The sequence below is a fragment of the Ornithorhynchus anatinus genome, chromosome 19 (genome assembly GCF_004115215.2).
Source record: "Ornithorhynchus anatinus isolate Pmale09 chromosome 19, mOrnAna1.pri.v4, whole genome shotgun sequence".
Lineage (NCBI taxonomy): Eukaryota > Metazoa > Chordata > Mammalia > Monotremata > Ornithorhynchidae > Ornithorhynchus > Ornithorhynchus anatinus.
Genome location: NC_041746.1, coordinates 4,047,346 through 4,074,995, shown reverse-complemented (window position 1 = coordinate 4,074,995; position 27,650 = coordinate 4,047,346). Strand labels below are relative to the sequence as shown.

At 45.4% G+C, this 27,650-nt stretch overlaps 1 protein-coding gene across 2 annotated transcripts; it reads right to left on the bottom strand.

Annotated features, from left to right (window-relative positions):
* On the bottom strand, positions 1–27,650 carry EFCAB2 (EF-hand calcium binding domain 2). Of its 2 annotated transcripts, none has more exons than XM_029047578.2 (7): positions 27,353–27,650; positions 16,173–16,254; positions 10,216–10,288; positions 4,201–4,280; positions 3,356–3,398; positions 3,196–3,262; positions 1–317 (listed from the first exon to the last, which is right to left on the bottom strand). In XM_029047578.2, the coding sequence occupies exons 1-7, from the start codon at positions 27,375–27,377 to the stop codon at positions 202–204; spliced, it is 486 nt and encodes a 161-aa protein (XP_028903411.1). In that variant the 5' UTR covers positions 27,378–27,650; the 3' UTR covers positions 1–201. The 2 variants fall into 2 exon arrangements, with proteins under 2 accessions (XP_028903411.1, XP_028903409.1); XM_029047576.2 differs by having other exon boundaries at positions 16,173–16,257; positions 27,353–27,647.

The window sequence follows — 27,650 nt, the reverse complement described above, 5'->3', positions numbered from 1 at the left end:
CACAGCTTGCCTCATGTCTTTATTTGCTAGAATCATCTTGATTATCCTAGTTGATAAGGCACTCTTCACATCTTCTAAGAGTTTTACGGAGAGTAGCTACCCACTAACCAGGAAAAGAAATTCAAGTAAATAAACTGCAAATTAAAATTTAAAAAAAGATTTCATTTTCATTAGAGGTGGCCCAATCTATTTTGTGACACTTTAATTGTCCTCTACCACCATCATCGATAGATAGTCTCTGTAATTAATGACGTTTGATTCTGGATCCACAGCAGCAGACAGCATCTCCTCCATTTCCTCTTGTGTGAAAGGCTCGCCTGGAAGGGGTGGACCAGACAAGAACTTGTCATTTGGGATATTCAACCCCATTCCCGGTCTGGATGTTTCACACTTTGCCCCGGCCCACCATCAACCACAGGCTGGGGCTACCCTGGGGCAGAGATAGCTGGCTGGGATGCTCTGCCAGCTGAAAGCCGGGTCAGCTTATCTTGGGGGGGCCCCTCCGGGTCCCTCTTGCATCTGTGGAGGCAACAATTTCCCTGTGCATCCCCTTTTTCTCCCCCTCCTTCTCTTCCGTGTCTGAGAATCCTTAGAGTGTTTAGCACTACCGTGTGCAGGGCACTGTCCTACATGCTGGGAGAGGACCCATAAGTACAAATTAGACACAGTTCTCTTCCCTCAAGGGCCTTGTGATCTAAAGAAGCAGCATGGCCTAGTGGATAGAGCATGGGCCTGGAAATCAACTAGGTTCTAATCTTGGGTCAGCCACTTGTCTGCTGTGGGAACCTAGGGCAAGTCACTTAACTTCTCTGTGCCTCAGTTACCTCATCTGTAAAATGGGGATCAAGAGAGTGAGCCCCATGTGGGACAGGGACTGTATCCACCCTGATTAACTTGTATCCACCCCCATGTTTAGAACAGTATTCATTCATTCATTCATTCAATAGTATTTATTGAGCGCTTACTATGTGCAGAGCACTGTACTAAGCGCTTGGGATGAACAAGTCGGCAACAGATAGAGACAGTCCCTGCCGTTTGACGGGCTTACAGTCTAATCGGGGGAGACGGACAGACAAGAACAATGGCACTAAACAGCGTCAAGGGGAAGAACATCTCGTAAAAACAATGGCAACTAAATAGAATCAAGGCGATGTACAATTCATTAACAAAATAAATAGGGTAACGAAAATATATACAGTTGAGCGGACGGGTACAATGCTGTGGGGATGGGAAGGGAGAGGTGGAGGAGCAGAGGGAAAAGGGGAAAATGAGGCTTTAGCTGCGGAGAGGTAAAGGGGGGATGGCAGAGGGAGTAGAGGGGGAAGAGGAGCTCAGTCTGGGAACGCCTCTTGGAGGAGGTGATTTTTAAGTAAGGTTTTGAAGAGGGAAAGAGAATCAGTTTGGCGGAGGTGAGGAGGGAGGGCGTTCCAGGACCGCGGGAGGACGTGACCCAGGGGTCGACGGCGGGATAGGCGAGACCGAGGGACGGCGAGGAGGTGGGCGGCAGAGGAGCGGAGCGTGCGGGGTGGGCGGTAGAAAGAGAGAAGGGAGGAGAGGTAGGAAGGGGCAAGGTGATGGAGAGCCTTGAAGCCTAGAGTGAGGAGTTTTTGTTTGGAGCGGAGGTCGATAGGCAACCACTGGAGTTGTTTAAGAAGGGGAGTGACATGCCCAGATCGTTTCTGCAGGAAGATGAGCCGGGCAGCGGAGTGAAGAATAGACCGGAGTGGGGCGAGAGAGGAGGAAGGGAGGTCAGAGAGAAGGCTGACACAGTAGTCTAGCCGGGATATAACGAGAGCCCGTAATAGTAAGGTAGCCGTTTGGGTGGAGAGGAAAGGGCGAATCTTGGCGATATTGTAGAGGTGAAACCGGCAGGTCTCGGTAACGGATAGGATGTGTGGGGTGAACGAGAGGGACGAGTCAAGGATGACACCGAGATTGCGGGCCTGCGGGACGGGAAGGATGGGCTTGGGTGATGGAGAAGTCTGGGAGCGGACCGGGCTTGGGAGGGAAGATGAGGAGCTCAGTCTCGCTCATGTTGAGTTTTAGGTGGCGGGCCGACATCCAGGTGGAGACGTCCCGGAGGCAGGAGGAGATGCGAGCCTGAAGGGAGGGGGAGAGGACAGGGGCGGAGATGTAGATCTGCGTGTCATCTGCGTAGAGATGGTAGACAAAGCCGTGAGAGCGGATGAGTTCACCGAGGGAGTGAGTGTAAATGGAGAACAGAAGAGGGCCAAGAACTGACCCTTGAGGAACTCCAACAGTTAAAGGATGGGAGGGGGAGGAGGCTCCAGCGTAGGAGACCGAGAATGATCGGCCAGAGAGGTAAGAGGAGAACCAGGAGAGGACAGAGTCCGTGAAGCCAAGGTGAGATAAGGTATGGAGGAGGAGGGGATGGTCGACAGTGTCAAAGGCAGCAGAGAGGTCAAGGAGGATTAGAATGGAGTAGGAGCCATTGGATTTGGCAAGAAGGAGGTCATGGGTGACCTTAGAGAGAGCAGTCTCGGTAGAGTGGAGGGGACGGAAGCCAGATCGGAGGGGATCTAGGAGAGAATGGGAGTTAAGGAATTCTAGGCATCGATTGTAGACGACTCGTTCTAAGATTTTGGAAAGGAAGGGTAGTAGGGAGATAGGACGATAACTGGAGGGGGAAGTGGGGTCAAGAGCGGGTTTTTTTAGGATGGGGGAGACGTGGGCATGTTTGAAGGCAGAGGGGAAGGAGCCCTTGGAGATCGAGTGGTTAAAAATAGAAGTTAAGGAAGGGAGGAGGGCAGGGGCGATGGTTTTAAGAAGGTGAGAGGGAATGGGGTCCGAGGCGCAGGTGGAGGGGGTGGCACTTGCGAGGAGGGAGGAGATCTCCTCTGAGGATACTGCAGGGAAGGATGGGAAAGTAGGGGAGGGGGTTGTTGGGGGGGAGGGGAGAGGCGGAGGGGTGACTTTGGGGAGCTCAGACCTGATCGTGTTGATTTTCGTGAGGAAATAGGTGGCCAGATCATTAGGGGTGAGAGATGGGGGAGGGGGAGGAACAGGGGGCCTAAGGAGAGAGTTAAAGGTCCGGAACAATCGGCGGGGGTGACGGGCATGGGTGTCGATGAGGGACAACAGTACCCGGCACATAGTAAGCACTTAACAAATACCATTAAAAAAAGCTTATTCTGCAAATCTGTTGTGACAAAATAAGGAACAAATGACTTCTACCTTCTTCGGTCATGAACTTGACAAGCTCTTCTTTAGTCAGATGTCCTCGTTGACTCGGGTCTAAGACCTAGCAGGAAGAAGAGTGAAAAATCTTTAATTTCACCAGTGAAGATTCCAGTGGCCAGCCATGTCAATTGGATACAGTCTGGGGGTTACAGACCTCAAATGCACGAAGAAGGACATCTTCTGGAATCGGCCTATATCTGCAAGAATTCAATTAAAGAAGTTATCAGTCAATCAATCCATAGTATTTACTAGGCACTTACTGTGTGCAGACCACTGTACTAAGCACTGGGGAAAGTACAATATAGAAAAGTTGGTAGAAACATTCTCTGCCCAGGTCGAGCTTACAGTCTAGAGGGACCTTACGTAGGAGTCAGAAGGACCTGGGTTCTAATCCCAGTTCCACCACATGTCTGCTGTGTGACCTTGGGCAAGTTACTTCACTTCTCTGTACTTCAGTTACCTCGGCTGTAAAATGAGGTTTAAGACTGTGAGCCCCAGATGGGACAGGGCCTGGGTCCAAACTGATGATCTTGAATCTACCCTAGAGCTTAGAACAGTGCTTGGCACATAAAAAGTGCTTAACAAGTACCATAATGACTCTTATTATTATGACACTAGAATTTGGAGGCAATGACCCTTATTTTAGTCCATGAAGGAGAAACCACAGAAATTTGAGAAAAGGAATGGTAAATCTCAATTTCTTTACAAAGGCCTGAATGGGATTTTGGAGGGCAAAAGAACGGCTCTGCGGAAAATAATTATCCAGTTTGAGACAACTGACACAGTGTGATGCTATTTATTTATGTTTTTGCTGGATGTTTAACAATGGGAGAATAATTCTTTCTGAACTGAAGTCTCTCCACAAACAAGCTATGGTGAGTTAAGGCTCCACTCCTGCTGGCCCAGATAAAATGCTCACGGGATTCGGTCACCTGCAATTAACTGGATCTGGGACCACACAGTTACCCACAGGCTCACAAAATCCTAAATGCTCATTACCTCTTTTCCATCAATACTTTGGTCATCATCGGAATAAATTTTTCCAAGTGGATATATCCAGTTGGCTCGTCTTCTTCTACCTAAAGATCAAAGAGATGAATGCCAATCAGAAATCTCCATTCACCCAGGCCTGTGCTCTATCCACTAGGCCACACCACTTCTTGCTATTACCTCGACACAAGCAACCGAGGTCAGTGTGAAGCCTGGCCTTTGGCAGCCAACAACATAGACCGCGTCTAAAGAATTGGATTCCTGTCCCTAGGCTTGGCAGCAACCCTGGGGTTGGAACACCGCTGGGTTGCTGATGCTTTCTATTTGCCAGCTATAAGGCTGGGCTGTTTATCCCCTCTCATGTGCAACTCCATCGATCTTCGCCTGCCTGTCACACGTTTTATGAGGTGCTGTAAATTCTCTATGCCTCTCAAAAATCCTATTAAAAGGCCCTTGGATCCTAATTCCATAGAAGAGCTGGGAAGATTTATTTTTTGAGGGAGGAACCTCCAGACGTGTAGCTTGGTCTCTGGTCATCCCAACCACAGCTGTCTTCAGTGCAATAGTGTTCAGGGGCCAAAACAGGTTCCCGAGCCCAGACCCTCCTGTCTCCCTGTCCAGCAGTCCTTTCGGTGACCAGAGGGATGAAGGGCTGTTTGAATTTCCCATCCTACTCTACTATTTCCCCTCTCTGCAATCTATTTTAATGACTGTCTCCCAGGAAGACTGTAAGCCCTTTGTGGCCAGAGAGGGTGTCTTCCAACAATGTTCTATTGTACTTTCCCCAGTGCTTAGTTCAGTGCTCTGCACATGAAAAGCACTTAGTAAACACCACTGATTGACTTATTAAAGGAACACAATCAGCAGCCTCTGGGTGTATGCTATTAGGCCACAGTTCAAGGCCGGGTTGGTTCTAATGAGGCTGGCGGTCGGGGGGACTCTCTAGACCGCTGCCTCTAAGGCTCGGTGGCAAAATTCAAATCCAGCAGAAACGATTAATGAGAAAAAGTGAGACCAACTGGGGATTCTGTAAGCTTGTCGTGGGAAGAGGATGTGTTGCCAACTCTGTTGAACAGTGCTCGGCACTTAGGAAGCTCTCGATGAATACCATTGAGAAGCAGCATGGCTCAGTGGAAAGAGCACGGGCTTAAGAGTCAGAGATCATGGGTTCGAATTCCGGCTCTGCCACTTGTCAGCTGTGTGACTGTGGGCAAGTCTCTTAACTTCTCTGTGCCTCAGTTACCTCATCTGGAAAATGGGGATGAAGACTGTGAGCCTCACGAGGGACAACCTGATGACCCTTTATCTACCCCAGCTCTTAGAACAGTGCTCTGCACATAGTAAGCGCTTAACAAATACCAACATTATGATGATGATGATGATGATGATGGTATTCTAAAACTGGCCAGCATCAGTAGGATTTTTCCGTGACTCCCTCTTGCCCTCTAGTGGTCATTCCGCGTTATAGTCTCTGACTAAATACATGGGGCCCTTCATTTTCAGTTTTTTTCTTTAATTTTTTTCCTCAAAAATCAAAATGGTTGAAAATAGTAAAAAAAAAAACAAAAACCCAAAAAAACCCTAAATGTTTCTGGGTAGATTCTGGAATTTATTTGGCACCAGAAACGAGTCTCGAGTGCTCTCTGTCATGCTGGCTGCTCCACAGGCACTTTCTAAAAACACTCCCTCCATTTTCACTGAAGGGTCTCCAAGCATTCACCCAAACCCTGGCCCTAACCTCTCACCCATGTCAGGCCTCTGGCCTGGCGCATCCTCCTTCTTCATACCCGACAATGACTCTCCCCACCTTCAAAGCCTTACTGAAGGCACATCTCCGAAAGGCCTTCCCCGACTAAGCCCCCATTCCCTCTTTTCCCATTCCTTTCTGTGACGCTCTGATTTTCTCTATTCATCACCCCACCCTCAGCCTTACAGCACTTGTGTCTACATCCGTAATTTATTTATTTATATTAATGTCTCTCTCCCCCTCTAGACTGTAAGCTTGCTGTAGGCAAAGAATGTGTCTGTTCTACTCTTGTACTGTACTCCCCCAAGCCCTTAGTAAGGTGTTATGCACATGGTAAACACTCGATAAATATGATTGAGCTGGATGACTGTTTTTCACAGACTATTTGGGAGATGACGGAATGGACTCAGAAGAGGATAGGTACCATCATCACCATGACAATAATATTTATTAAGCACTTACCATGTACCAGGTACTGTAATAAGCACTGGAATGGGTACAAGCAAATCAGGTTGGACACAATCCATGTCCCACATGGGGCTCACAGTCTTAATCCCCAATTTTCAGGTGAGGTAATTGAGGCCCAGAAAAGTTAAGTGACTTGCCCAGGGTCACACAGCAGACAAGCGGTGGAGCTGGAATTTAAACCCAGGTCCTTCTGATTACCAGGCCCGTGCTCTATCCACTAAGCCATGCTGTTTCTCTTTGCCTTGTCCTGGGTGGGGTGGAGGGCCTAGCTGCTGTTCCCGGGATCACTGGCTCCCTCTCCTACAGCTAAATCGCTAGGCCACAGCTTTTCTCATTCCCGGATTATTTATTTTAATGCTGAATCCACTGAGAAGCTGCAATAAAACATCCAGTGAAAATTCATTTCTCTCCAGTGACACAACAATCAGTCAATAAACTCAACTATTTCATGCTTCACAAAAATCAAGATGATGTCTGTAGTTAAGATGCTTTATGAAGCTCCTGCGTTTCAGCTAGTTCCAGGTCACTAGACAGGAGAGCCGTAGAATGAGAATATTTCTACCTGTTTATGCGGAAGAAAACTGTCCAGAGATAATTAGGGAATTTTTCCATTGTTACAGTAAAAATAATAAAGAGCTTAAGCTCCAGAGGCATATACATTTTTTTTAGGGAAAATCAATGGTGTTTAAGAGATATGGGTTAATTAGAAAACATTTCTTCAGCCTTGGACGGGACAACAACAAAAATCTAGTGGTATTTAGAGGTTAGAAGCTAAGGAGTCACAGGTGTCCCTTTTGATAAATCAAAATCCTCATTTTCCACCTGCAAATTTTTGAATTCTGATCAATAGACTGGTACAAAATTTAGGATTTTGGAATACTGCTGCATCTCAGTTGTAAGTTTGAAAAAAGAAACAGTGTCCTAGGCTTTTTTTAAATTTATATTTAAGGGCTTAAAAAGCTTTTGGCAAAGGAAAGAAGTGGATACTGAAGTCTCTAGAACTTCTGAAAATGGAATAATTTGGAGGCTCACTGCATCTGAGTGACTTCTTGCTGAGTCACTACTGCTGAGAAGTAGCAAAGGACTATTGGATAGAGCATGGGCCCGGGAGTCAGAAGGACCTGAGTTCTAAACCTGGCTCCATCATTTGTCTGCTAGGTGACCCTGGGCAAGTCACTTCACTTCTCTGGGCCTCAGTTACCTCATCTATACAATGGAGATTAGGACTGTGAGCTCCATGTGGAACATTTACTGTGTCCAACCCGATTAGCTTGCACCTACCCCACTGCTAAATACAGTGCCTGGTACATAGTAAGTGTTTAACAAATACCATTTCCATTGCATCACAGCAGAGAGAAACAGCAGGCAGGAGCACTAAAAAGTGCCATTTGAGGACAGCCACAGCCCTGGTGAGGCCACACAGGGCACCTGTAGGAGCCAGTCTGGAAAAAACCATTCCTCAGCTGGGGTCTAGTATTCAACTGTGAGTGACTCTCCTCAGAGCCCTTCAATGGCCTCTGCTGACCTTTAAGGCTGACAGTGGGATGTCCCTTGGTTGCTGGGGCAACAAGCCCCGAAGACCGCCTAAATTGTACAGTGTTTCTAGGGAACAGCTCCCCAGAGATCCGAGAACGGCCTAGTATCTTTCGGAGAGGAAACAGGCAGAAGCATTGGCAGAAAGTGATGCTGGAGAGTGAAAGAGACCTCCACCTCTTGCTCTCCCGAAATCGGAGAGGTGGGGCGGGGGGAGGTGTAGTTAAATCCTGAAGGATGAGTGAGGTGGGCTCAGAATTCGCGCTTTCCACAATTACAGGGAAAGTTCCCTATTCACAATCCTGGAGATTCTGTCAGGATCTTACTTTGCAGGCATGGAGCTACTGGGGTTTTGACTAAAGGAAAAAAATGATGCTGGGAAAACAGTAAAAAACTATTTCTAAAGTGCAATTTGAGGATTCTGTGGTTTGTTGGAGATCTGGAAATATATTAAGGTAAGGCAATTGAAATGAAAAAAGGGTAGGAAAGTGTTATAATAGGATCAGAGAACGATTCTAGTGAATACTGCAATTAGGTCCACTCCTCTTTTCCATCATTAATTATGATCGATGCAGAGTCTGTCGGATCCATGGAATGACAACTAGCTATTTTAATGTGGGAATCTGTATATAAGTGTGCCTGTGTGTGTGTGTGTGTGTGTGTGTGTGTGTAGAAGAGCTGATCAGCTGTGGCTCAGTTGGAAAAGTTTCAAATGCACAAATACTTAACATGGTAAATCCATTAAAGTTCAAAGGTTCAAATGACTTCTGGAGAATCCCGCATTCTCCCGTGCCCTGTGGGGTGGATCTTTCATCACTCGCATCTGCAGAGCGGGATTGCTGGTCAGTTCTCTGGAACCCCTTGCCATGAACCAGGGGCTTCTTGCCAATCAATGTCCACCCGGTTCCCCTCTAAGGAGCGACTGAAAAACCAGAGGGGGCCCAGAATGTGGGGTGGCAGGGTGGGAGTTGGCAAAGCAGCAAGGCGGGCAAAGAACTGGGGAGAGAGCCAGCTGGGAGAAGGCGGGGAGGGGTCGGGGGAGAGAACAGCAAACTCCCGCTCTCTGAAGCTGGGGCCTCGCCGATCCTCCTGCCTCCCCTGCTGTCTCCACCCCACTCCTGCCTCTGGTGCTGTCAATACCCTCCCCCCCCCACTATTGAACACGTCTCCGGGAGTTCTGGATTTCCATGCTTGTGCAGCTCAGGACAAGTTACTGCTAGGAGCTGGCATGTTACCAAGTCCATAGGTCCCCCAACTAGACTTTAAGTTCCTTCTAGACTGTAAGCTCACTGGGGGTAGGGAATGTGTATTCTGACTCTGCTTTACTGTACTCTCCCAAACGCTTAGTTCAGTGCTCTGCACAGAGGAAGCACTCAACAAGTACCAGTGGTGGACTGATTGACCAATTAATTGTAATGTTTCTCAATTCTGACCTTCATCACCGACTGAGAACCAGTCTAGTTCTAGGTCTAGATCAAGCACAGAATGACAATTGAGCCCAACTCTGTGAAGTACGGAAAGCTGGGGGAAAGGGGAACAATCACGATTAAGACCAGAGCCTCTTCTGGGGACAAAAGAGCAATGAACCCACACCAGGCCTAAAAACAGAGAAAGAAGAGGAGAAAGAGAAATGACCAGGTGGTGTGGAGGCAATTTTATTGCCCAGAGCCATGATGTCGGGATGCTTATAGATTTTATATTTTGCAGAGATGGAGGGAAGACTAGATTGGTGGTGATGAAGACTGGCAGCAGAGGAGGGGCTCGCACCGAGAGTTGCTGCAGGGATCCAAGCCTGAAGTGATGGATGACCCATTTTGTGATTGAGGAAGTGAAGAGCAAGAAGTGGGGCCGAAAAATATTACCAAGGAAGGGTGGGTGAGACTTAGTGATTCATTGAATGTAAACTGCATGTATATTCCTCTACACTGTAAGTGTTTTGTTTTTTTTAAAAAAAGGTATTTGTTTAGCGCTCACTGTGTAACAGGCATTGTAGTAAACACTGGGTAGATAAAAGCTAATCAGGTTGGTCACAGTCCCTGTCCTGCATGGGGCTCCCAGTCTTAATCTCCATTTTCCAGACGAAGGAACTGAGGCCCAGAGAAGTGAAGTGATTTTCCCAAAGTCGCACAGCAGACAAGTGGCAGAGCCTGGATTAGAACCCAGGCCCTTCTGACCTGTCCACTAGGCCATATGGCTTCTCGGTTTAACAGGCTTTTAGCAGTTTGCCTGGAAGACAGAAGAGTGGTTAAATACTGCTGATCACACAAGCCACTTACCTCTGCAATTAGGTCATGTAGCTCTCCTTCAGTTGGGCAACACCCCAGTGACCGGATAATTGTACCAATCTCCCTGAAAAAGGAGAGAACATCCCGGTCACATATTTATTTAGAATGGAAATTCTGGAAAAGGACAGACTGGGGTTGGAGGATCCTAAAAATGACAAATATGCAAAGTATCCTGTGTGAGGATGCTTAATAAATGTGGAGGGTTGTAATAATAGTGGTTATTATGTTTTATCATGTGCTTCTCTGTGTGCAAAGTACTATACTAAGCACTGGAGAAAAAATACCCAGGGGAGAATTCCACACGATTCCCGGTCCTCAAGGAGCTGGAAATTCATTTTCCAGGGAAAGGGAAAAGACAAGACAAACCTACATGACAAAACTTCATGACTTTATACTATTTTCCAAGGATGCCAAAATAATTTTAGCTTTTTGTTCTTCCTTGTTAAAACCTAACCAACATTATGAAGTCAGAATCAGAGGGTCTGGGTTCTAAGGTTCTGAGGCTACCAGTTTAAGGAAGGAGAACAGGTATTTAATCCCCATTTTACAGTTGAGGAAACTGAGGTCCAGAGAAGTTAAGTCACTTACCCAAGGCCACACAGCAAGCAATTGACACATCCGGGATTAGAACCCAGGCCCTTTGACTCCCAAGTCCATGCTCTTTCCACTAGGACACACTGCTTCTCCAATTGACTCGACCAGACACTTCAGGATACCTAATCGACCTGCCAGAGTTCAGGTCTTCCGCTATCTCCTACTTGCGGTGCCTGATGCTGGTTTCGATTCTGCTTGCTGGTCTCCTTCCATGCCCACAGACAGTCCCCAGAGTTATTATTATTATTATTATTACTATTAAAATGAGGATGGAAACTGAGCCCTATATGAGACATGGACTGTGCCCAACCTGATTATCTTGTAATCTATCCCAGTGCTTAGTACAGTGCCTGACATGTATTAAGAGCTTAACAAATACCACATTTGCTATTATTATTATTACTATTACTATTATTCTCCTTGTTAAGCAGGTCCTGCCTCCACTGTCCCATAACCTTGTGTTCAAGGGCGGCCGGAGAGAGTTGCTCTCCACCCCCTGCTGACATGCCCTTGCCAGGAGCCTGGGGAAGCAGCAGAAGGGTGGAGGAGCCTGAAGAACTCCAGATGGTAAGTGAAGGGAGCTGGGAGCTTCGCCAGGCCAGAGGAGAGCTCACTGCCAGCCCCAGCAGGCCGGGACCAGGGATGAGGAAGCAGGTCGGATGAGAAAGAGACAGAGAGGGGCGGGGTGGCGTGTGAGAGGGAGCATGGGTGTGGATCACAGGGGGAGAGAGTAGGGCATCTGGGGGGTGATGGGAAGAAAATCAATCTATCAATGGGGAGTTGGGATTGAGCACTTATTGTGTGCAGGACACTGTACTAAACCCCAGGGAGAGTGCAAGCATTTGGGAAGCAGCGCGACCTAATGGAAAGGCCTGGGAGTCAGAAGACCTGAGTTCTAATCCCCACTCTGCCACTTGTCTGCTGTGTCACCTTGGGCAAGTGATTTAACTTCTCTGTGCTTCAGTTACCTCATCTGTAAAATGGGGATTAAGACCATGAGCCCTATTTGGGATGGGGATTGTGTCCAACTTGATTAGCTTGTACAGTGTTTTAGTAAAACTAAAAAACTAATCACTTTTTTTAATGGTATTTGTTAAGCGCTTACTATGTGCACCTAGTACAGTGCTGGGGTAGTTACAAGGTATTCAAGTTGGACACAGTCCATGACCCACGGGGGCTCACAGTCTTAATCCCCATTTTACAGATGAAGGAACTGAGGCACAAAGAATTTAAGAGACTTGCCCAAGGTCACACAGCAGACAAGTGGCGGAGCTAAGATTAGAACTCAGATCCTTCTGACTCCCAGGCCCACGTTCTTTCCAGTAGGCCACTCTGCTTCTCAATCTTCCACTGATTGATTGATATATTAGTATAGTACTCTGCACTCAGCAAGTGCTGAATAAATATGACAGATTGGTTAATGCTGTGAATGAATGACAACTCCTTCGATGAGGAACAGCTAATATGACCCCCTCCTACACTGACTTCTGATTCTGAATGTACAGTCCCATCATTCTCTCTACAAGTCTTCGTTTTCAACTAAAGCATATCTGACTAATCCACTCCGTGTCCTATCTCTGGGACCTAACAGTGCTCAATGGCCTTATAAAACGTCAAGCAAAAACAAAAACACTTTTCTTTTTCAAGCTTGCTTGAAATCTTACCCAACAGCTTTTTGTGACTCTCAAACCCCTCGGCTTCAGTGCTTTCTGTTCCTTTTTTAAAGACATTAGGCAATACAAATCACATTTTTCGCAGCCCAGTTGGATACGTAATACCCAAAGCCTCTCCACGCTCAGGTGAACGGGTCAGACGTTGTTTGAGCACCGTATTTACCGGAGCCACTAAGAAACGGGCTAAATTCTTTTCGGAGCAAATGAGTCACGATTTGATTGATCGAACAATGGCATCATCATTTAATTTGGGTTTTGAAGCAGGATAAATTTTTTCCCAGATAATCAGTTCTTGGCGTTCTTCCATGCAGTTTCGCCTATCTGCCACAGGATGGCGCCAGTACAATGAGGATTACTTGTGCTCTTTGCTTTTTCCAAACGACTCCAACAATTTAGTGGCTCGGATACCCCTGCCAGTGGCATTTTCCATGCCAATCCCTCCCCGGGAACATTCTTTGGCTATCTTGAAGAAGGCTGTTCCAGTTGGCAAAGGCGTTAAGAGAAGCCAAAATGATCTGGGAAATCTCTGCAAGCCGATCCTGCCCAGGACAAAGCCATTATTTCTATTAAATAGCTCTCCAAGCACCAAAGATCAGTTTTTAAAAAATGTATTTATTTTCGTTGTGAGTCAGGTCCCGTTCTGAAACCTGCTTGAATCTCTATGTTCTGACTGGTTACAAGGTGATTGCTTTTTATAACCCATTTTGGAAGCAGGGATGAAAGGGTCAGGGCAGGAGAGTCAGATGACCTGGGTTCTTTTGGCAAGTTCATCTCCATCTGCATGGTGTTTCACCAACCACAAGGACTGAGGGTCACTCTGCCCCCTCTTTCAAGATCAATTATGCAACTGTTAAATAAATCAGTACCAGCCCTGACCCCAAGGAGACCAATTGTTTACACTTCACTACCATAGGAGTGGCCCTGTATATCCATTTATTTGAAAGCTTTTAATCAGCTTTCTACCAGTGACATAACATTCCCTCCAATCCCACCACTGTTCACCATTTTTTAAAAGTTTTGATGTGGAACCTTGTCAAAGCCTACTGAATAATCTAAATATATAAGGCCCACTGATTCCTGTTCATCCACATGCTGGTTGACACCTTCAAAGAACCCCACTGCGGCACAATTTCTCCTGTTGCAATCCTCAACTTGGTCAGGTACAAAAGGGAGACTCACCAGACTGTAATTCCCAGATTCTCATCTGGAACTCTTTTCATAGATGGGTGTTTCTCTGGCAATCTTTCAGAACTGAAATCTTCCAGGCTAAAATGCAACCTGGCCTAATGGTAGAGCTTGGGCCCAGCAGAAGGAAGGACCCGGGTTCTAATCCCAGTTCTGACACTTATCTTCTGTGTTACCTTGAGCAAGTCACTTAAATTCTCTGTGTTTGATTACCTCATCTGTAAAATGGGGATAATGACTGTTAGCCCCATGTGGGACATAGACTGTGTCCCATCTGATTAGCTTATATCTACCCCAGTGCTTCGTACAGTGCCTGGAGCATAGTATGTGCTTGACAAATACCATATTTGACAAATAGTTTAAAAAAACAACAACCACATCCCATTCATATCAAGAGAAGTTGTGGAAATGCTGGCGAGAGTGATTAACAGAGTTAGAAACAGCTATGCACTCCTGCCTGCAATTCTACCACGTCCCCCCAAAATCCCTTCTGAATTCTGGGTTGATCAATCGATCAATCAGTGACATTTATTGAACACTTACTATGTGTACTAAGGACTGTACTAAGTGGTTTCAAATAAAGGGTTGATACACATGGCCCCTCTTCTCGTGGTGAACTGCAAACAACTGGTTCCGCTGGGGTCAGGGCTGGTACTGGTTGATCAATCAATCATTCAATCAACGGCATTTATTAAGCACTTACTGTGTGCAAAGCACTATACTAAGAGCTTGCTAGACATGCTCCTTGCCCACATTAGCTTAAGACCTAGTCTTATATTTTGCCAGTCAGCCGTGCAGGGTTAGCAAAAACTGGGGCAGTCTCTTTTTTTTCCAGAGTCCCTCAGAGATGAGAAAAAGGAACACGGTGAGCATTTCAGGTATATTTTCCTAGAGGTGAAGGTGAGGTTGGAGGCCTAGCATGTTCTAGTGGGGACTGGGCCCCACAGAGACTGGACCTGGTCTTGGTCTCGGTCTCCTAAATATATAGGGGATTCTGGAGCCCTGGGGGAAAACTACAAACATTAATGAAGAGTAGGAGTTCAAAGGCATGCAAAGCAGCTTTTATACCACCTGAGAAGAAAAATAAACCAGAAATGTTATGGGCTACATGCCAAGTAGCCTGCTGCTCTCTTAACCCACTGTGATAAGTCATCCACGGTGTTAAGTCAACAAATTTACTCAGCCTGAAGCTTGAGGAAGAGACCCTCTGACAATGAAATCTTTGGGGGGTGTGGGGACTGACGATGAGGTGAGCACACTTGGGTCCAGATCATTTCCTAATGCTCCCTAGCCCAGCCCTAGAGTTGAAGATCTATACATCACCCCTCCCAGTCCCGCAACACTTATGTACATATCTGTAATTCATCTATCTACATTAATGTCTGTCTTCCCTTCTAGACTCTAAACTCTTTTTAGGCAGGAAATGTGTCAGTTATATTGCTATGTTGTACTCTCCCAAGCTGTTAGTACAGTGCTCTGCACACAGTAAGTGCTCAATAAATACAACTGAATGAATGAATGGCTATTTCAGATCCTGGGTTATTCCCAAACTAGGTGGCCAGATCAATTTGGCTGGTCGCTCTTCATGTCTGACAATTACTCTCCCCCTCCTTTGAAAACCTTATTGAAGACATCTCCAAGAGGCCTTCCCTGACTAAGCCCTCTTTTCCTTTTCTTCTACTCCTTTCTGTGATGCCCTGACTTGCTCATTTTATTCATCCCCCCTCAGCCCTACAGTACCTACATACATATCCATAATTTATTCATTTATATTAATGTCTCTCTCCCCTTCTGGACTGTAAGCTTGCTGTGGGCAAGGAAAACGTATTTGTTTTATTGTACTCTCCCAATCGCTTAATACAGTGCTCTGCACACAGTACGCACTCAAGAAATACAATTGATGGATTGAGTGAATATCTGATTGAGATACATAAGACTGAGGTACAGTGAGAAGATTGGCATTACAGAAGGGAAGCATGTGGGCTGGGTCACAGCAGGAGAGCAGCGAGGTGAGTTAGGAGGGGACAAGTTGATTGAGGGTTTTAAAGCCAATGGTCAGGCGTTTCTGTGTGATGCAGGGTGGTTAGGCAACCACTAGAGATTCTTGAGTGGGGAAACATCGACTGAACATTTTTGTAGAAAAATGATCCAGGCAGCAGACTGATAAGTCTGCTTGTCTGTTTGAAATCAGTCAATCAGTAGTATTCACTGAACACTGTATTAAGTGTTTAGTAGAGCACAATAAAATTAGCAGACATAATCCCTGCTCTCAAGGAGTTTATAATCTAGGGGGGAGGCAGATGCTAAAATAAACTGTAGATAGGAGTAAGAAGAAAAAAGGGATATGTACATAAGCCTGGGATTTATGCTTTATCTTTCTTCCACAGGTTCTCCAAAGACTTAGTTCAATGCTCTGCACAAAGTAGTCATCCAATCTATGCTAAAACACTAACATTTATCACCATCTAGTTTTGTCTACCAAAAAAATGTCCAAACCTGACATCCACAGTGTTATTAGTTTCATGGTCGAAAACTTCAAAAGCATCTTTGATCTTCTTCTGTATCTCTCCTACCACAGCTTCTGAAAAAAAAATAAATAATAAAAACCCCAAGCAAATACAGTTAATTATATTCCAGAACAATGAAGGACAGACAGTGCTGCTTCCTGATCTGCTCTTGGTGCTCTCACATCACTGACTGGGAAACTCTCAGAGGAAAAGGTGACCATTTGTCAGCATTGGGGTAGGGGCAATTTGGACCAGAGCCTGGGGATAGACTTGATGCCCCTTTCAGCTCCATGATCTTTTTTGGTATTTATTAAGTGCTTACTATGCATGAGGCACTGTTGTAAGCACTGGGGTAGATACAGGTGCATCAGATTCGACCTAGTCCATGTCTCACATGGGGTTTCCAATCTTAATCCCCATTTTGCAGCTGAGGAAATTGAGGCCCAGAGACGGCTAAGGTCACCCAGCAGGCATGTGGTGGAGGCAGGATTAGAACCCAGGTTCTCTGACTTCCGGGGCCGTGCCTTATTCACTATGCCTTTTTAGTAAAGACAACTACCTTACCCTGTAACTGTCCCAGTGCTTAGAACAGTGCTCTGCACATCATAAGTGCTTAACAAATACCAACATTATTATTATTACTTTAAAACCTTAGCAGAGCTGCCCATTTAAATAGAGTCAAGTTGGGCTGTTGGTTTTAACCCTATCTACTCAGACAGATTGCAAAGGAGACATGTTCATTTCAACGGCTTCCTCTTCTCTCCCAGAACTGAGTAAACTGCATGCCTGGGAGGAACTGGGCCAGCTGGACTGACGGGTTGCCCTGCACTAATCCAAGAACAGGAGAGGGCCCCAGCCCTGCCATAGGGGCGGTGCCCAAGGGGGTAAACACACCATAACAGCAAGTCGAATTCAAATTCCCAACTATAAAAATACATATATATAAACCAGGAAGTAATGATAACAGAGAACAGAGAAGCATCAAGGCCTAGTGAGAAGCAATGTGCCTTAAGTCCAGGCCTGGAAGTCAGAAGGACCTGGAATCTAACCCTGGCTCCACCACTTGTTTGCTGTGTGAACTTGGGGAAATCACTTTATTTCTCTAGGCCTCAGTTACCTCATCTGGAAAATGGGGATTAAGACTATGAGAAGACTATGAGCCCCATGTGGGACAAGTACTGTGTTCATCCCGATTTGCTTGTACCCACCCTAGAGCTTAGTACAGTTCCTGGCACATAGTAAGTGCTTAACAAATACCACTGTTATTATTATCACTACCACTAATAACAATAACAACAGAGATTAGACCTTGGGGCTAGGGAAGAGGTAAAATAGGTCTCAAGGATGCTCCTGATCCTCAAAGGTATCACATGGTTTGGCCAGCTAGTTAGTAATGAATTGGGGGACTCCTGTTTCCCTTTTTTTTCTCCTTTTTGGGGTAGCGGCTTTGGCTTTATATCCATCTGATTTATTAGCTACTAAAACACAGACTAAAGACTAACCCAGACTAAACACTGTGAGAAGCAGTGGAAAGACAATGGGCCTGGGAATCAGGAGATCTTTTATTATTTATTTGTTTATTTATTTTTGGTCTTTGTTAAGTGCTTTCTATGTGCCAAGCACTGTACTAGGCACTGGGATAGATACAAGCTAATTGGGTTGGACACAGCCCCTGTCCTACATGGGGCTCACAGTCTTAATCCCCATTTTATGGGAATTGAGGCATAGAGAAGTTAAACAACTTAGCCAAGGTTACACAACAGACCAGTGGCCAAGCTGGGATTAAAACCCTGGTCCTTCTAACTCCCAGGGCCCAGGCTCTATCCACTAGGCCAGTTTACTGCTGGAAGTTGCTGTGAAAGAAAGATGTTGTGAGAATGATGAGAGGAGGAGAAAAATAGGAAGAGCAGTATGCTTGAATGGAAAATAAGCATAAAATTAAGGGGAAGTAGACAACATGAAGACCCAGATATATTTCAATTCCAGAGGTGTGCAGCCCTCTCAAAACACCACTCTCTTGTCCAAGTCACTACTCAGGTCCTTGAGGTTTCTCTGAGTTTGTGTTACACGTTTCAGCCTACTGGTGGTCACACACTGTATTGAAGGACTCATTTACATCAATTCTGGGGAAAGAAACCTTTTTTTGAGTGTATGTAAGGAAAGGATACCATGGTGATGGATACCATAGAGACAAAAAAGACAGAAAAGCTGCACTTGAAAATAATTTTAGAAAAAGGAAGCTTTCATCCTAGGTTGCCTTTAATACTGCCTTGACTTCAGATATCTCCTACACCATCTCTTAAATGCCGGAGAAAATTTTTCAGTGTATATTATACTAAATTTTGGGATACGCTTTAACATACCTAGAATGTACCTCTTAAACTAACAGTTCATTCTTCCTCCTACGTCTTCTGAAGCTGTGAATTAGCCAAGATCTACACACACACATACACACACATACACACACACACACACACACATACACACACACACACACACACACACACACACACATACACACAAATTTGCCCCCACCTCACCTACCCGTTTAAACTTCAGAACTCATAGGGTTTCCCCCGATGAGACAAATTTAAAGAAAACACAGTCAGAAAGTGTTAAAAATCTATGTGTCTCATCAGCCTGGCTAAAGGAATAACTTTAGGCGGTTTTACTTATCCTCATTTCCGGTGATTTTAATAATTCTTTTTTTATTCTTTATGTTCGTTTTCTTTACAATAGTGAAAATGACACATGAACAGAAAAGCTCAACAATTACCGCAGTCCCCCTCTCCACCCCTAAATCTGGCCATGTGTACAGAACATTTGAATGTAATTAATGTGAATGAGTTAACTATTTATATTACACCAAAAATGAAGCCCCAGTAGGAGCCAGTGTAAACACCACACATTAAAAAAAAACCTTACAAAATGTTGAGTAGAAAACTGTACGGTTTTAGATCATGAAAAATATCTGAACTCTAGAATAGCTTAGCATTATTACCAATGATCCTAAAATTTTAGAAGACACCATTGCATACACCACCACATTTTATCAGCCTACAACTTCTGTGCTCTATGAAGTTCCATGACATTTCTTCAACATTCTGTTGTATTTCCCTACTTAGGGATCAGTATGTTTTTTCTCTCTAAAGTCCCAGGTTAAAAAATGAATAAATAAAAATGCTGAATTATCTACTGTTCGTCTAGTTTGCCATGCATTGCAGTTTTCCTGAAGATAACTCTGAATGTATTTTAAATCACTCAATTAATCAATAATATTTGATAAGCACCTACTGTATATAGAACATGGTTCTAAGCTTGGGAGAGCACAACTCCAAAGAGTCATTGGATATGACCCCTGCCCTCAAGGAGTTTACAATACCATCACATAAAAGCAAGGAATAGAGAATATAAAGTATGTACATAAGTGCTACATGGGGCTGTGAGTACTTAGGGGAAAGGTTTTCCTTAAGTGGAGTAATAATAATACTACTAATTCATAATTATGGTATTTGTTAAGGGCTTACGACATGCCAAGCACTGCTCTCAGCTTTGGGGTAGATACAAGACAATCAGGTTGGACACAGTCCCGGTCCCGCAGGAGGCTAACAGTCTTAATCCCCATTTTCCAGATGAGGTAACTGAGGCACAGTGAAGTGACTTGCCCAAGGTCACGCAGCAGACAAGGGGAGGAGCTGGGATTAGAAACCACAGTCTCTGACTCCCAGGGCCATGTTCTTGTCACTAGGCCATGCTGCTCTCAAGCCCAAAATAACTGGCGTGCAGCCACACACGTGACATACTCCCCCTCTAGCCTGTGAACTTGTTGCGGGCAGGGAACGCATCTGCCAACTCTGCCATATGGTACTTTCCCAAATGCTTAGTGAGTACCATGCTCTGCACAGAGTAGGCCCTCATTAAATACCACAGATTGATTGATTGATTTTGACAAGAAAAGATGCTCTTCAATCGCCTGGTAAAATGTAGGAGAATTTGTGTGCACCTCCTCCAGCAGACAGCTTTTTATCTCAGTTGTTGGGAAAGCACACTCATACGCCCGCACACACGCACATATTCAGATGCCACAAGAATGCACGCATGAAAGGCCTTCTGAAAATTCAGCTGATTTTATCAACTTAATCAGCCCGTCCCTTTTTTAAAGCTCCTGCAATCTTCTGCACCTCAGAAACAAGGAAATCTCTGTCGCTTTTAGAAATCAAACCCCATGAGACTGTCTTAAAACCAAGCTCGGTGACGGAGCTGAACGTGCATATTTATACTATTGCTCCGATGGCACCACCGCCCGCGCGTTGCCAAGTTTAACTTGGTCAGAGCTGGGGGCTGCTTCCATACACGGAAGCAATGTGTTCGGTTCCCTGCTTTCTAACTCAAATCCTCCGTCATGTAGAGACAGGGCCCTACCGAGAATTTGCTGGGCATGTCTCTAGCACAATTTTCAGGGGCATGAAGAAGACTTAAAATAAACCAGGAGATCGGTCAGCAAGAGGAGCCCATTTTTAAAAAATATGTTAAAGTCCAGAAGACTTAACAAGAACTATTGAAGCATCGTCCTTTGTTGCTGCTGAATGTTTTAGGGATGCAATGGACTAACTTTATATCTTTTAAATACAGACAAAAATGAAGGCACATCAGGTGTCCGGCTGCACTAAAACATAGACACATTCTGTCTTCCGAACGATCTGTTTACTCTGACCCGAGGAAGGTGGTCCAGCTTTGGCGACCCATATGAAATAGGAGCTAACTAATGGGAGGCCAGAGTGGGTGTGGCTTGTCCAAGTGTCGCCGAGAATTCCAGGAAAAATCTGAGTTCTTTAGCCCGCTGGGCAAAATCATGGCCTAGATTCAGCCTTTCAATCCAAGTGACTTAATGGAGGCTGGCTTCCCGCCAGCCACCTGGGCTCGGGCCGGCTCCTACCTGGTTCTGAGCCCACAGGGAATGTAGGGATGAGAATAGGAGGAAGACGCTGAACGCACCTGTGGCTGGCTTAAAGTCAGGCAGGAGTCGCCACGAGCAGGAGTGGCTACCTTGCCAAGTTGAAGAAGGGCTTTCCTTCACCCTACCTCACCCAGTTCTTGCCCTGATGGGAGAAGGGATGGACACGGGGCCACTCTGCCCTGAGAAGGAACTCCTCACCACCGGGTTTAAGGCACTCGATTGGTGTTCTCCCTCTTACCTAACTTCCCTGACCTCCTACTACAACTTAACGTGCACACTTGAGAGAAGCTGTGTGGTGGAGTGGATAGAGTGTGGGCCTGGGAGCCAGAAGGACCTGGTTGATAATCCCGGCTCCATGACTTGTCTGCTGTGTAAACTTGAGCACGTCACTTCACTTCTCTGGACTTCGGTTTCCTCATCTGTGAGCCCCATGTGGGACAAGGACTGTGTCTTACCTGATAATTCATTCATTCAATAGTATTTATTGAGCGCTTACTATGTGCAGAGCACTGTACTAAGCGCTTGGAATGAACAAGTCGGCAACAGATAGAGACAGTCCCTGCCGTTTGACGGGCTTACAGTCTAATCGGGGGAGACAGGCAGACAAGAACAATGGCAATAAATACAGTCAAGGGGGAAAACATCTCATAAAAACAATGGCAACTAAATCTTGTATCTACCCCAGTGCTTACAACAGTGCTTGGCACATAGTAAGTGCTTAATAAATACCATCATCATCATATTATTATTAATCATAAACCTTGTTCCTCTAGTGCCAACCAACTCTCTTTACCTCCATCTCATCTACTCCGCCACCGATTCTTTGCCCACATGTGCCCTTCCTCTTCATATTCAACAGTCTACCCCTCTCCCACTGCCAAAACCCTCCTAAAATCACATCTCCTCCAAGAGCCCTTACCAGACTAAGCCTTTTATTTCCCCTAACTGGCCTCCCTCTCTGGTTGCCTATGCACTTGACACTTTGATACTAACCTAACCCCATGGTACTTAGGAAAATATTCTTATACTCTACTATTTCCCCTCTCATTGAACTATAATAATGTTTGTCTCCCCCTGTAGACTGTAAGCTCCTCCATCTTTTTTTTCCATGGTATTTGTTATGACTTCCAAGGTGCAAGGCACTGTACTAAGCGCTGGGGTAGACACAAGGTTAAACACAGTTCATGTCCCACATGGGGCCCACAGCCTTATTCCTCATTGCATAGATGAGGTAACAAGACACAAAGAAGTGAAGTGACTTGCCTAAGGTAACAAAGCAGGCAATTGGCAGAAGGTGGGATTAGTACCCAGGTCTCAGGCCTGGGTTCTTTTGACTAGGCCACGCTGCTTCCCTTTGTCCTGAATGTCCTGTGGACACCTCAAACTAAACATGTCCAAAACAGAACCCATCTTCCCACCCAAGCTGTGTCTTCCCCGTGACTTTCCCATCCCTGTAGACCACATCATCTTCCCTGTCTCACAAGCCTGGAACTTCAGCATTATCCTCGACTCATCCCTCTCTGTCAACCCACATATTCAATCTGTCGCCAACTTCTGTGAGTTCTACCTTCACAACATTGCTGAAATCCTCCCTTTCTTCCTCATCCACACTGCTACTGTGCTGAGCCAGACACTTACCATATTCCACCTTGCCTATTGCATCAGGCTTCTTTCTCACTGACCTCCTTACCTCCTAACTCTCCCACACCAGGCCATACTTCATTATGCTGTCCGGATCACTTTCCTAAAAAAAGTTCAAATCACATCTCCCCTCTCCTCGAGAACCTCCAGTGGTTGACCATCCACCTCTGTATCGAACAGAAACTCCTTATCCCTGGCTTTAAAGGACTCAATCAGCACTCTTGCCCATTTACCTCACTGATTTATAATTATGTAAATAATTATGGTACTTGTTTAGCACTTCCTACGTGCCAAGCACTGTTCTAAGCACTGGGGTAGGTACAAGATAATCCCTACCCACACACTTCACTCCCCTAATGCCAACCAATATGGTGTACCTCAATCTCGTCTATCTTGCCGCCGCCTTGACCAGGGCCTGCCTCCCTCCCCCTTCAAATCCAAGAGACCCACCTTAAAACTCTATAATCACATTTCCTCCAAGAGGTCTTCCCCCACTAAATCCTCATTTGCCCTACTTGCTCATCCTTTAGTATCACCTATGTACCCTTTAAGCACTTGAAATCATCCCATTCTCAGCCCCACAGCACTTATATACATATCCTATATCCTGCCATTTCCTCTATCAGGAATTTATTTTGATATCTGTCTCCCCCCCAGACCTGTAAGCTATTTGTGGGAGGAGGATCGTGTCTACCAATTCTATTGTGCTGTATTCTTCCAAGACCTTACTACAATGATCTACACACAGTAAGCACCCAGTACATACCACTGATTAATAAAATACCTTTTTTAAATACTATTTTACAATATAATTAGCAATACTACTAAATTTTTAAAGAGATTAGACATTGTTGGAGCATGGTCAAAATCATTAGTACACATGTTTTCTTCATGATAAAAGTTACTTTAATTAATAATTATTATAGTTCTTGAGGTATGAAGAGCCCCATTTAAAAAAATTGTTTGAGACTTTTACTATAATGTATTCTAGGGGTCTAACTTGAAAAAAATCCAATATTGTCACATATGTTCAAACTAGGCAATTTTGTATGTTATTAATATTTTGTGGGAATTGATATTAATATTTTGTGGGAACATACAGTCCTTGCTTATTTTATATTTGCATGTAATTACTAAAATCCCTGTCAGGGACAACATTTCTCCATATTTTAATAGTGCTGAATCCTGCCTCATCATTTTCTAATTTTAGAGATTTTCTACAATGGCAGCTCCAAGATGTTAGATGCTACAACTGCTGATGGAATAGTTTTAATTTGATATAACCTGAGAACAAAGAAAGAAAAATGGAATTAATTGCTAAATGCAATCCCCAAAGAGGAAAAAAAAAATTACAGTCAGAGAAAGGCTGGGACATAAAAAACAGAACAAAAAAAATGAAGCACTGAAAGAAAAAGGTTAAAACCAAATCAGAAAAATTACAGGAGCTTGTTCAATTAGATACAGAGGCATCAGTGTATCTTTGTGTTCTCTCCCTCCAAGATGTCTGTGAAAATCTTTGAAGCACTTAACCAGACACTTTAGAAACCCAACCTGAAGAAGTTAAAATAAAATTAATAGGCCTCAAGGGAAACTCTTACCATGAGAACAGTTGAAAACATGAAACAAAGGACATATAGAAATGCCCTCAAGGTTAATTAACTGACAATACAAATAATGTTATTGTTCCATTTGATCCAAATAATGCCAATGCTTCAATATTGGAAAACAATCCAGAACCCAAGTCTGGTCATTACAAGAATTTCTAAATACTTTTCTATAAAGCCCCACTTGCTAAACCATGAAATGCTGAAATAATAAGACAAATAATAAATTAATCTCTTAGTAAAAATTGGGGCTATATGTCTCAAATACTGTTTGGTTAAAGTTCAATGGTGTAGGTGTTTATGAATTTCTGTTTTTGTGTTTTAGGTGACGTGTGTTTATATGTTCCACACTTGAGGTTTCTTTTCTTTTGCTCGGTGCACACATGAAGACTTGTTAATTCTTTCATTCATTCAATCATATTTACTCTATGTTTACTGTGTGCAAAGCACAGTACTGTTTGAGAGAGTACAACAATAAACAGATACATTCCCTGCTGACGAGCTTACAGTCTAAGCAATAAAATCACCACATTGCTAACTTCAAGGGGTCCCCACTATGTGTGGAGTACTAAAAACTTGGGAGAACATGGTAGAGGAAGGCAGAACCCCTGCCCACAAGAACATTACAATTTAGCTGGGAAGAGTGACATAAAATAATTTACAAACAGGAGAAAAAGGCTTCAAAAATATAGTATGTAAAAGTATATATACAAAAATGGAACGAGTAAGAGTAAATGCAAAAAGTACTCTGATGATATAGACTAAAGCTCATTTGAGCAGGGAATGTGCCTACCAACTCTGTTGTATTGTGCTGTCCTGAGCACTAAGTACCTGCTCTGTACAGAGTAACTGCTCAATAAACATCATTGCTGATGACGATAATGTGAACTAAGGTGCAGAAAAATACAATTACGGAAGGCTTCACAAATTTGGGTGTCATTTGGATGTAAAAATAAAAGGTAAGGATGACTGGTTAAGTTATTTTTCTAGTAAACATACTCATTGATTTAGTTGGGATAAATAGTCTATAAGAAACTGTTATGAATTAGAAAACTGCTATAGCTTTCAAAATTGAGTGACCACATGGCTACCAACCTCTTTTCAACACTATAGCAACACATAGATGTTTATGAACAGTGGAAACTGTTTAATATGACTTTAATAATAAATATTTAATTTTAGCTTATTTTTAAACCTGATCATCACTGTTGCTATTACATAACAATAATAATACTTATTACATACTATTAATCTGAAGTGTTGCTTATTTTCTCAGGTAGGCCAACATATGAGCATCTGGTTAAAGACTTCAAGCCTTTCAGAAGTGTTAAATATATTTTAATGGTATTTGTTAAGTTCTTATTATGTGCCAGGCACTGTAGTAAGCACTGGGGTAGATGCAGCGTGGCTCAGGAGAAAGAGCAAATGCTTGGGAGTCAGAGGTCATGAGTTCTGATCCCACTCTGCCACTTATCAGCTGTATGACCTTGGGCAAGTTACTTAACTTCTCTGTGCCTCAGATACCTCATCCGTAAAATGGGGATGAAGACTGTGAGCCCCACGTGGGACAACCTGATTACCTTTTACCTCCCCAGTGCTTAGAACAGTCCTTGGCACATAGTAAGCACTTAACAAATGCCATCTTCATTATTATTATTATTATTATTATTATACAAGTTAATCAGGTTGGACAGGGTCTATGTCCCATATAAGATCACAGTCCTAATCCCCATTTTACAGAGGAGGTAACTGAAGGACAGAGAAGTGAAGTGACTTGCCCAAGGTCACACACCAGAAAAGTGGTAGCATGATTAGAACCCTGGGCCTTCCGATTCCAAGACCAGCACTGTATCCACGAGGCCACACTGTTTCTCATCAAACCAAAACTAAAAATAGTATTATTATTTGTAGACAGGAGTCAGGAGATCTCTTGCTCCTGCTTCTCCCCTGATTCACTCTGCTCCCCTGGGCATTTCATTTAACCGCTCTGTCCCGCATTTCCCCGGTTGTGTAGGAAATGATCTTGCCAACCCCATTCTTCCCTTGCCTGTTGCAAAACTGTTTTTATGGGCCTTCGGTTCCTTAATGAAGAAAGACAGGTCCGAGGTATTATTTTTGTCTCTGAAGTCATTTTGGTCGTTCCTCCGCACAGCGTACTCCTTTCCAAACATGCCAGCCTAGTGTTCCGCAAAAGGGAAGGGCTCAGAGATTCAGTCTCGGAGGACGGTTTATTATTTTCCAAGTGCCTACTTTTAAACCCTACCTAAAGAGCTTCGACCCAGGGGGTGATTTATGCAGTTCTGACGGGTAAGAGATTTAAAAAGGGGGGGGGGGGGGAGGTCAAGTCCGGCCTCCAGGCCACGAGGCAGGCCACCTCCTCTGGGCTGCCGCGTCCGGCGGCGGCGGCGCCCCGTCCGTCCGCCAGGGGGCGCCGGGCCCCGCAGACTGGCCGCCCGGCCCGTCCGGGCCCGGCCGGGGAAGGAGCGGAGCTCCCTCGTGGGCAGCTGCCAGCCATGTTGGCGGCGGGCCGGGCGGAGGGCCGAAGCCCTGCCATCCGCTGCCCCGCGGATGGCGGGCTAACAGCCCACCGTCCCCATGACTGAGGGTGGGGACGGCGGGGAGGGGAGGATGACAACCATGGCCGCGGCTCCGCCCCCCGCTCGCCGGGAGCCAAAATGGGGGCGGGGGCGAGGCTTCCCCCGCCGCCTTGCCGCCCTTCTCCCCGGGGACGCAGGGTGGGGGAGGCCGACCGCCCTCGGCCTTTCGCCCCCGCGCCTCACAGATATTTATGGAGGTGGGGGCTGGGCGGGAGACGTGTCCCTGAGCGGCGGGGGCCATGACGGGGAGGGAGGGAAGGACCGGCGCCTCCCACTGCGGGCCGGGGAGGGGCTGATGGAGGCCCGGCCCTTCTCCCCTTCCTCTCCTCCGCTTCCCGCCCCTCGGCCGCCCGCCTCCGCCGGGCCCTACCTGCGTTGTCTTTCTCCTCCGCCATCTTGTTGCGAGGCTCGTCGCCCTGGAGATGGCCGTGGGCCGGCTCCCTCCCAGGCGCCCGCTCTCTTCCTCTCTCTCCCCTCAGGTCCTGGGTCTGAGCGGGCCCGGCTCCCCGAAGGAACCCAGTCGCCCCTGCCCTCCCGCAGTGCGGGCCTCGGCGGGAAAGGGGAGGAGGAAGAAGGAGCCGAACCCCTTTCCTAGCCCTTCCCTACTTTTCCCTTCCTGGAGAAGCAGCACGGCCTAGCGATGGAGCACGGGGCTCGGAGGCGGAAGG